The 12269-nt window shown below is 28.4% G+C and overlaps 1 protein-coding gene across 1 annotated transcript; it reads left to right on the top strand.

The window, feature by feature from the left end:
• The first annotated feature begins 1578 nt into the window (after positions 1 to 1578).
• Positions 1579 to 5190, top strand: LOC125859968 (cytochrome P450 90D2). Its single transcript, XM_049539829.1, has 8 exons — positions 1579 to 1879; positions 2537 to 2861; positions 3426 to 3575; positions 3693 to 3941; positions 4323 to 4412; positions 4493 to 4678; positions 4761 to 4882; positions 4983 to 5190. The coding sequence occupies exons 1-8, from the start codon at positions 1641 to 1643 to the stop codon at positions 5077 to 5079; spliced, it is 1458 nt and encodes a 485-aa protein (XP_049395786.1). The 5' UTR covers positions 1579 to 1640; the 3' UTR covers positions 5080 to 5190.
• Positions 5191 to 12269: the final 7079 nt, after the last annotated feature.

A 12269-nucleotide genomic window follows, 5' to 3' on the forward strand; every position in this document is an offset into this window, starting at 1 on the left:
CATATCTTAACAAACTTCTCCTTGTACCTACCAAGAATTTGATTTGCCTTTACATGTTAGTTTTGGACCACTTAATAAAATATTCTTCCCTTCTTTTGAATATATATATATAAATTTATTTTTGTTTGTTTAAATTAAAACTAACAAATTTCATCTCGTATGACATAGTGATTAATGAAACGGACAAAATAATGAAATTTCATATTCAAATTTTGACAAAAGCACAAAAAAATACTAATTTTTTTTTTTGTCTATATTATGAAGGATAAAAGTATGTTATCCAATATTTGTCAAGTATCTGGTAAAATAAATCGAGCACAAACCGATTCGGATACCACAGAGAAAAAGGAACTAATTGGCTATGGGATACATACACACACATATATATATATGGTTACCTTAATGACCATGCAACTGTATAGTTTGACCAATAATCGACACAAGCGGCCACCAAATCACTGGCCTCTACTTTTATACATTTATACATATTTTAGTGTATAGTTTTAATATCGTAGGATCTATTATAGCTTAACTTTTTTTTCATTTTTACCAATACAATCATATGGCTAGACTCTTTTAATGATCAATATTGCATGAATTGATGGTGGGTCCAAATTATTAAAGATGTCTACACATAATCAAGATAGATGCTAGACATGATTTACCTAGAGATTGATCCTCCTCATGATCACTTTGGGACAATTTTTGAAAATAACTATGGCCTATATATGAAAGCCAGTCGTTTGCGATATGCTTTTTAACTTGATCTCATTTTATAAGTACGTCCTTCAACTTCGAGTGTGAACAAATAGACACTTAAATTTGTATAAAATTATACAAGTAAACACACACGTCAAACAAACTCCAACAACCTTAATTATTTCCAAAGAAAATATAATCACTATTAAAAAAATATGAAATTAACTACAAAATTTCTTATTAAATTAAATATCCATATTGCTAAATAGCTCTTAGCTAGTTGGCTTTTCAAATGATTCGTCGTTAATCCATAACTAGGTGGGATTATCATGAGATTTTTATTGTTATGCTACAAAATTTGTCCATTGCTAATTTTTTATTTTCTTATAGCAAATAAAATATTCCCTCTGCCCCTAATTACTTGTCCATTATTGAATTGACATATCTATTAAGAAATCAATTAATGACATAGTGAGTTTACCATTTTACCCCTATTAATTATGAAGCGGATGAAAAGTTCGCATTTTTCAAAGTAATTAGTCATTTAATTGAGGGTATAATAGGTAAAAAAAAAATGGTCGTTTCTTGATTTGTCAAAATGGACAAGTAATTAGGGATAATTATAAAAGGAAAATGGACAAGTAATTAGGGACAGAGAAAGCATGGTTTAATTAATGTATGCCTTATTATATTTGTCTTCATCATGACTAATCCGACTAAATTAAAGTTTTCTAAACTCAAGTACCCAATTCCAATTATTGTACAAGATTCTAAAAAAAACACTTTTTCTGCTTTAATTACTCTCCCCCCCCCCCCCTCCACCCCCAACCCCCCAAACACAAATAATAACGAAAGGCGTTACAAACACAAGTTAAAAACACTACAAAACCATTTTAGTCTCAAACAAATTCTCTAGTTTTGCCTAGAAATAATTAAAGAAAATGATGTATAGTTATAGTATTTGGAGTTTGTTAGCAATTGCAATTTTTATCATCATTTTTCATAAGAAATTATTCATCATCATCAGCCATAGAGTGAAACGATACACAAAATCAAACATGACGATTTCACTACTTCCTTTGGGAAATCTTGGATGGCCTTACATTGGAGAAACCTTAGAGTATATTTCTTCTGCTTATACTCATTCTCCTGAATCCTTTATGGACAAACGTCGCCACATGTAAGTCGTTACATTCTATACAACTAAAATTAAAATTAGTTATGAACTTTGTCGTTAAATTTATACTCGCAACTAACAATTTTTTTTTTGATAAGATATCTATGTTGTTATTTGAGAGATTTGTGATGAATTTCATTTTTTATAGATTTGTCCGTAGCTAATTTCTTCACAAGAAAGCTATTTTTTTTTTAGTGATTGATATGAAAAAGAAGAAGAAGTCATTTTTTAAGGAAAATATTTTACATGATCTCTCGTTTATGAGTGGAATTTATTGTTTTGTAATTATTAGCTAAAGTTTTTATTAACTTCACATTACTTAACTTTGACCAACACTTAATTAAACCTTATTTTTTTCAATGTCAATTTTTTTTCAAAAAATATATATTTTCATCACTAGCCAAATTGTTTTCTACTTTGTGAGACTACAAGGATATGTTATTGTTGTTATAGTTGTACTATACAAAAATAACGGATAATTAATATTTTATGTAAAAATAATTTTTGTCGTATCAAACACATGCTTGATTTATACGAGTAATAATATGATCATTATCTTTCAAATTTATTTTCTCTATTAATGAGTCGTAATTAGTATGTTCTGTTAATTAAATTACTAATTATTTAGTGTAATATTATTTTATTTTTGGCTATTTGAAGGTATGGAAAAGTGTTCAAGTCACATATATTTGGCAGTCCAACCATAATTTCAACAGATGCAGAAGTTAATCGAAGTATTCTTCAAAGTGATGCAAAGACTTTTGTGCCCTTTTATCCAAAATCCCTAACTGAATTAATGGGAAAATCATCCATTTTACTAATTAATGGAAGTTTACAAAGAAGAATCCATGGCCTAATTGGATCTTTTTTCAAATCTCCTCATATTAAAGCTAGAATTACACATGACATGCAGAAATATGTACAACAATCTATGGCTAATTGGCAAGAAAATTGCACTGTCTACATCCAACACCAAGCTAAAAATGTTAGTTTCACTTTCCCCTATCTTTTCCGCGCTATCAAAAAATTGCTAATTTTCAATGAATGTTTAATTGGAATTTAGCCTGTCGGTAATTTTATTAGCAATTTTCTAGTAGTGCCACTTGTCTATTTTTTCAATCAAAGTATTTTATATTTTGGTACGGCAAGGGATTTAACTTATATGTTAAAAGTACTTTATAGTTTATATGCTATTAGCTATGGATAAAATTTTGTAAAATTTCGTTTAGCTACGTATTAGCAATAAATTATAAGGAAATTTAATTAGCTAAGAGCTTTTCAGCGATGAATTAGCTAGGGATTACTGATAAATTATTTCGTAGCTAATTTCATATTTTGCAAGCTTGAAACTAATTTGTTATACATTGTCCTATAGTGAAAGTTAGTAATTATGACTTGAATCGTGGGGTTTATGCTAAAACTTGATGAATTATGTCGTTAGTTAAAGTGAAGTCATTTGTTATAATTATGTTTGGGATATTTAAACATGTCTAATTTCAACATTATCGTTAATTTAATTTTATTTATTTTTTAATATGTAAATATTCAGATTGCTTTTCAAGTACTAGTCAAAGCATTGATTGGTATAGATGGAGGTGAAAAATTGGATATTTTAAAGATCAATTTTCAAGAATTCATTGCTGGTCTTATGTCTTTGCCAATTAATTTCCCTGGAACTACACTTTATCGTTCGTTACAGGTAACGTAATTTATTTTAGAGCAACTTTCACATATTTTATTATGGTTTGAAAAATAGTCGTAACGACTATATTGATCAGAACGAATTAAGTCATATATGGTTGTAATTTTATTTCAGGCGAAAAAGAGGATGGTGAAATTGATACAAAATATTATACAAGAAAAAAGGGAAAAGAACATTATGTCAACAGTAAATGATGATGTAGCTGATGTTTTGTTACACGATACAAGTAGAGAATTAACAGATGAATTAATATCTGATAATATGATTGATTTTATGATACCTGGTGAAGATTCTGTTCCAGTATTAATAACTCTTGCTGTTAAATACCTTTCTGATTCTCCTCTTGCTCTCCAACAATTAACGGTATGTATTTTTTCTACTCTGCTCTAATTTTTAGGGTTGAGTTTAGTCCTGTATTGATGAAATAAGGAGAAATTAGTCTTTTTATATGATGTTGGACTATTCACTTCTTGATCTAGCTTTTCGCGGGGTTGAGCTAGATCCAAAGGCTCATATATAACATAATATCAGACTTATGCCCTATTAAATTGTACACGCTTTAAATGTTCAATTCTTGACCTGAGGGGGGAGGGGGTGTTAAGTGTCACATATCGGCAAAAAAGACATAGGTCGTAGCTAATAATTTGTTGTCAATCCATTCTTAAACAAAATTAGCAATAAATTTTATTGTTTAGCTACATAATTTATTTATCGCTAATTATTTTTCGTGATGGTACTTTATAGGAGGAGAATCTAACACTAAAGAGGTTGAAAGAGAAGAAAGGAGAAACACTAGTGTGGAGTGACTATTTATCATTATCATTTACACAAAACGTAATTATTTGATTATATTTCAACTTAATTTATCAAACATAATTATTGAATTAGTAATTAATTACTCTCTTTTTTTATAGGTGATATCAGAGACATTAAGGCTGGGAAACATAATAATAGGAGTAATGAGGAAAGCAGTAAAAGATGTGGAGATAAAAGGATATTTAATTCCAAAAGGATGGTGTACTTTTGTTTATTTTAGATCAGTTCATCTTGATGATAATCTCTATGACTTCCCTTATCAGTTTAATCCTTGGCGCTGGCAAGTAAGCACGATAATTTTAATTTTTTGAAATATTTGTTTTAGTATATTAATTATTGTGATTTATATTATTTTTATACGTACAGAGCAAGGATACAAATAATTGTAACTTCACCCCCTTTGGAGGTGGACAAAGGTTGTGCCCTGGGCTGGACCTTGCTAGGCTGGAAGCTTCTATTTTTCTCCACCACTTTACTACTCAATTCAAGTATGTATGAAATTTTTTAGGAATAATTAACGATAAAAACTTGCTTAAAATTGAATTATCAAATTAAAATTTGAATTTTATTTTTTGAATATTCATATAGGTGGGTGGCTGAGGAGGATTCAATTGTCAATTTTCCAACTGTAAGAATGAAGAAAGGAATGCCCGTTCGGGTTAAAAGAAGAGAGAACAGTAGCTAGGCTTCATACAATAACATATATACATATGTTAGAAGAACAATATAAACGAAAGAGATTAGAAAGAAAGAAAAAAAACTGTTGGTTTTCGAACACTGGTGTGAAGGGACTATTCTTGAAGATTGAGTTGCGATTTTCATGAAGGAATAAATTAGTCCTCTTTATATATTTTTTGAACTATAAATATAGCTAGCATATATCAAAATTTAAAATATAATAACTGATCTACAAATTAAAATTATTTTACCGTTGTTTTTATATCATTATGTGAGATTTAAAATATCTAGTCACTTACTTTTTTAAAATCATTTCTTCACTTCTTTCATTTTTATTTTCTTCTATGCTTTTTGTTTAAGACTATCTCATCACACAAATATTTTTTCTTCTTCATTTCATTCTTACATTGTAATCAATTTGAATTGTTAGTAAAAAATAAAAATTAAAAAGGCACACGTAATATCATAACCACAAAAAATGTAAGCATTTTGCAGCTAAACATAAGAATGATTGTCTGAAATTAATTATATTTTCTGTAGTTCTATTAAAATTTAGTGCTACTATTATTATTAGTATCACTTATAGTACTAGTTCTACTTCAATATTACTATTTTTTCTGTGGGACCTTATTAGATATTTTTATTTTTTTGTATTCCACTTTCATATTATTGTTATTAATATGTACGAGCACAATAAAAGAGAATTAAACGTGATTAAAAGAGCAATATATGCTATAGAATTACTAAATGTTATATATTTTAATATTTTGATATTAGTGATGAAGTCATAATTTATATTTGCAGAATGTCAAAATATAAAGTAAGCACACCGTGGTAAATTGGGATATTGCTGGCCATATGTAGTTTTAAAAAAATTATATAAGGATGTTGTTGTTTTAGTTGTTTAAAAGAAAAAAAATGAAAAGAATGGCTGAAGACAGTATCCTTATAAATATGTTGTGAACTAGAATTGAAAACACGACCTTTTTTTTGGAACTTTTGCAACTCCTTAATTACTCTCCTAAATTTTTTAAAATTGTATCAAAAGGTATCAACACTAGTATATATACTTAAAAATTAGAATTTGACCTATCTATACAGTGTTAGAGGCGTATTCGGGGGAGGAGGGTCACCGAGTTCACGTGAACCGATGCTCCTCTCCCGAGATCATATATAGTAGTATTATATTTTTTAAAAATATATTGAAATATAGATGTGTGAACCCACACTCGGAGTATCACATAATGCGATAATGACTGGGTGCACCGCTCTATGTGAGGTTAGAAATTTGAAATTTTATATTTATCTTGTTTTATTTGTCTTTCTAAAATTAGATAATACTTCTCTAAGTGGTAATTGGTAGCATTGTTGGCATTTTAATTAATTTAATATATATATTAAATTATAATAATGTAGCTAAATATCGAATCGATCAAATATTAAAATTTTAACGGTTTTTCAGTAGTAAAAACTTAAATATCGAATCGATCAAATTTATCTCTTAGATCAACATTTTTATAATTATAATAATGTAGCTATCATCTCAAAATTCTAAATACGCTTCTGTGTAGTGTATTTATTTTTATGAAAGGATCGCTTAATACCCTCCGAAAAAATAGCACCGCCCTTGTTGGACATATAATATGAAAGCAAAAAAAGTATATCTATGGGACTATATACTATGTTGTAATGACATCATCCTAATAATTTTGAAGGCTTTAGTGAGAATTATATGTGCAAAGTTAGGAGGGACAAATGAGCGGGTCGAGTCGAATATGAGTCGATCGAAAATGAATTAAATAAAAATGGGTAAAGTACTAGACTTGACTCATAATTTAAATGGGTAAAAATGAGTTACTCAATGGACAAGATGGGTATCCATATTTACCCATATTATTATAAAATAAAAAGAAAATGGCTAAAGACAATTTATAAATATGTTGTGAACTAGAATTGAACACACGACCTTTTTGGGAACTTTTGCAACCTCTTAACTATTGTGCTAAATTATAAAATTGTATCAAAAGGTGTCAACACTAATATATATACTGAAAAACTAGAATTTGATCTATTTATACAGTGTTAGAGGCATATTCGGGTTAATTTAAGTTGATTTGGGGATTATAGGGGCACAAATAATGAAATTAGTAACGGTAGGGATAAGAATAACTTCATTTTAACGGTAAAGGCATAGTCAACTAATAAACCAAAGTTGAGGGGTATTTTTGACCCTTTTCCCTTTAAGAAAATATGTTACCGTTATATATTTATTTTTATATTTTTTGCGAGATTTAAAAAATCTGATTGCCCAATTGTTTGACTGTTTTTTTTTTTCATTCTTATCCTATTCAATACACAATATTTAAGAAATATCATTACCTACTTTTTCCCCCTATATATATCAAACAAACGCATAGAAAATGATCAAAATGGTCCTTAATGTATATGAATTACTTTATTTTGATCCTTAATATATTTCACATGATCTACATAGTCTTTAATTTATCATAAAAAATACTCAATTTGATCATTTGCCCTAAATATAACATGGACATGAGTTAAGTTTAATGTTGGACCCCACTGAAAAATAAAACCACCCAAAATATTTCCCTTTCTCCTTCATTCTCTAGTCCTCCCATCAAAAGCTCTGTTTTGAAGAGCTTGTATGTGTTTTTGCCTCAGCCATAGGAGGAACTTCCCTCTTCCACTTTTAAAAATATTACTTCTGGTTTAGATAGTTGAATTTTGCTTTTGATAAATATTTAAGGATCGAGTTCATATCATATTTCTTCTTTTGGATACATATGAAACAATTACATAAAATTATCATTTTGCTATTTTAATTGATTGATATTTGATTTTTCATCCTTTAACAGTTGATTTTATGTTTTGTTGAATATAAGCTCTTTAGACGAAACGATACAAATGAAAGAGATAAGAAAAAAAATATGATTTTGAAATATTGACTAGGTATCATAGAGGACTGATTCATTCTTTCAAGGAAAACACTATCAGTCATTTAAGATATCTCCTAATACTCATTATATAGTAATATCATGATGGTTGATTCATTCTAAAAAAAAATGAAACTCAATTTTACATGATACTCGTATGATATACATCATATACTGATAGGTATCAATATATAACTGACCCATAGGATGTATCATATATTAACAATATATTACAATGAATTGTTTTATTTCTTCAAGGAATAACTTAGTAATTAATGATACCCATAGTATATATCATATACTAGCATGATATCATATAGATTGTCTCATTCATTAGAAACAAAAACAAAAATAGCTCTAAATCCCCTGTGATACCCACATGATATATTTTATAGGAAAAAAACATAAATTCACCCTTGAACTTATCTCGAAAAGTCAATTACACACTTAAACTACCATGACGACCTATTACACACTTATTCTGGTTAAAAATATAACTAATACCACCTTCTAACGTACAAAATCAGTCACAAATACTAGAGTTCTGTGCACGCGCCTGCCAGATCTATGCAAGCATACACGTGTAATATTTTTAATTTTTTTCACCTTTTTCCCAACCAATTTTGCCTCTATCTTCTTTTTTTCACTTTTTTCCCAACCATTTTTACCTCTATCTTCTCTCTTTTTTCTTACCTGAATGACACCATTTTTGTCTTTGTTTTCTCTCTTCTTCCTTACCTGAATGACTCCATTTTCAATATTTTCTTCTGATTATAAAGCATACAAAACAAACTATTGTGACAAATAAGATCGACGGAGTAGCAACGATGGTTAGAAAGTTCGTGAAGGAGTAGGGAACATGGATAACAAATTAAATCAAAGTTATTATTCAATACAATTTCATACCACTTGTCATCATCATTGACATAATTTTGAACTCAAACCTTATATTTCTCAGCTTCTTTACCTTATCTAAACACCTTGCTTTCTTTTGGGTTTTTCAAATACGGGTCAAATGAACTTTAATTGGTAATGATTTATTTTGAGTTTTCTTTTTAGTTATTAGTGTTTTGATGGTAATGGATTGTGAAACTTGAAATAAATATTTTAGTTTGATACTGGTCCATTTTATATAGTCGAGCCAATTTTGATTTTGCATGTATAAATCATCATTGAACCCAAACCCTTGCTCTATCAAATTTGCAGCGCTATGTAAACTTGATAATCTTGATATTTGGGGGAGGGGAGCAATTACCTTTTCTTGGTAATAATTGTTTGGGAATTTAGGGGTTGACTCTTTAATGTTCTTTGATGATAATGGATTGTAAAATTTAAATTGGAAAATTATCTTTTTTGGTGAATCACTTTGCTGAATTAAGTATGAGTCAAACTAGTTGAGAATTCTCAAATAAATGATGAAATTGAGTGAGAAATTGTAGAGTTTTGATAAGAAAAAAAATGAGGAAGAAGTCTAAAGGAGAATGGGAGAAGATGAGCATGAAGAAGGAGAATAGCGAGGGGTGGGGGTCAAAAAAAATATTTTATTTTATTTTATTTTTGACTCAAACGCGCCTATTTTACTTTTTTATTTAATTTTATTTTCAGGTTAGCTTTTGGGTGATATTAATGACACTTTTATCAAGAATAAGTGTGTAATAGGTCGTCATAATAGTTTAAGCGTGTAACTGAATTTTCGGTACAAGTTGAAGGGTGAATTTATGCCTTTTTCCTATTTTATATTAACAAAATATCATAAAGAACTAGTTCATTTCTTGAGAAAAAAAACTTCTTCAATTGACTAATAAAAGACCTAATGCAATAGGTATATTGAGCAATAATTAAAAGTCCGGAAAAAAATAAATGTAACTAGTTTTAATGTCAAGAATAACAATTAATTAATTTCGGATCGATTGTTATTTTGAATATTTTTCATAAATCAAAGACTAACACAAAATAGGAGTAAAAGTGAAAATGATTATTAGGAGAATTTTTATTTGCACTAAAAGTAACTCTAGTTTTTGCTCATTACTATTCAATTTCAAGATATTACAAAAAAAAATAATGATTTAGCTAAGACTTTCGCAGTAACTGAATTGGTCCTTAAATTCACAGAACACATTTTTTAATCCTTATTAGTTATTATAGCTGTTCAAATTTATTATTTATTTTTAATTGATAAATTATATACTAATTAGACTAATTAGTGCGCAATTGAATATGCGTCTATTTAGATTAATTTTTTTTGAAGCATTATGTGCCTAGAAAAGACAACAAACTATTTAACACCTAAAAATTATTAGTTACACTAAATTGATTAACGTTGTCTTAAGTCTATTATAAAAAGTTTAAGTTTTTGGTTAAAATCATTCTTGAAGTATGACTTAAATCTAAAATACATCCTTGTGTTATATAAATGAACAAAAAACATCCTTTCACTATTCAAAAAGTTGCAAAATTCATCCTTTTGTCTATTTTTTTAAGAAACTCATCTACCAACAAAAAAATGTGTCAAGTCGAATGAATTTATGTACATCTGGTTAAGCTAGTCAAGTTGGGTGATTTTTCAATTTTTTAGAAATTGAGGATTAAAATCATATTCAGACAAAACATATTCAAATTCTAACTATTCTTTGTAAAAAGTATGGCCAAATACAACTCCAACTTCAAAATTTTCAAATAAAGTATTTTTTTTATTGTCATAACTAAACGCCTACATAATTTCACTAAATTTTCAGCATTTATGTACATTGTATAAAATGTGAATTGCATTGTATATAACGTACATACGTATTAAATATTTTATTAAAAAGAAAATTTCTAAATAGTTGGGCGTAATATTTTTAAAATTAAATTTTTACATAATCTTTCTAATCATCAGAACCTACAATATAAATATTTCAAGACTTATGTATTGTTGCAATTAAATTTACTTGATGATGCAAAAAAACATATAAACTAACAACACACAAAATTTAAATTATGGGAATGATAAATTCATTTCCTATCCATATCCTTATTCTTTTTAGGTAACTTTAATTTTCTCATTGTGGCTAAGACATGACTAAATTAAAAAATATATTTTTTTATTGGTACAATCAGTTTCTTAACATAAATAGACTGAAAGATGTTTCTTGTTATTTTTTTGGATAGTATAATGTTATATTTTGCTCACTTAGATAATATAAGGATTCTTGTACATTAGATTTGAGTCATAGTTAAGGAATGATTTTAACCAAAACAATAATTATGAACACCCGATCGGATCTGTCAAGAATGAGCTGACGGCTACAAGGGAAGCACTAACTGAAGTCCCTGAACCCGCAAGCCAAAGGTTTGACTTTCACCTACCTTTGCTAAAAGAAGAGAGAAAAGAGAAAGACAGATGACAGAAAGAAATCCTTCCAACCACGAAATTGAACACAAGACTGATTTCGGTCAGGTTCTTTTATCAATCTCCTGGCCCTTACTTAACTCCTTGTTTCGTAAATCGGTCGCCGATAGAAAAGGTTTTCTCACACTTTGAAGCATAAAGTTGTATATGTACAGATGGCAGAAAGAAATCTTTTTTCTTTTTTGGGTTATTCTCTTTTACCTTAAAGAAATTATGCTAGTCTTTCTGACTAAATAAGGTTATTTTTTGTACATTATCTCTCCGAGTATGATCGATAAAATAAAAACAATATAGAGAATATTAACTTGAGCCCGTAGGACGCTAACATAAATATCTGGGAAAAATTACTAAAATACACGTCTTATGTTTCCCGTATTTCTAATATTCCCTTCTATTTTTAAAAATCTCTAAAATCCCTTATTTCTTAATTCTAAATTATTTTATAACTAATAAAATTACCCGCGCTTTGCGCGGAAATTTAATATCATGGATTTATAAAGTAATACTTAAAACCTATCCATCATTAATAATTTAAAGAAAAATAAAAATTATTACATCTTATCATTTATCCTTAATAACATAAGCATAAATTTATGACTATAAATATACATACCAAGATCTGTAACATAAGCAATGGTGTCAGTGAGCCACTCAACATGAGCAAAGTACACAAATATTTATTGTGAAGAAGAAGAAGAAGAGGAGGAGGTTCATAATTTTCATTATTTTAATATGAGAGGAAATCCCTTTATTTATAGATAACAAAGGATAGTGTGAACAAATGTTTATTGTGTCTTATCGGAAATGTTACAACTATTTGGAAAAGTTGTAACCCTTCGGAAAGGTCACGAC

This window comes from Solanum stenotomum, chromosome 3, assembly GCF_019186545.1.
Source record: "Solanum stenotomum isolate F172 chromosome 3, ASM1918654v1, whole genome shotgun sequence".
Classification (NCBI taxonomy): Eukaryota; Viridiplantae; Streptophyta; class Magnoliopsida; order Solanales; family Solanaceae; genus Solanum; species Solanum stenotomum.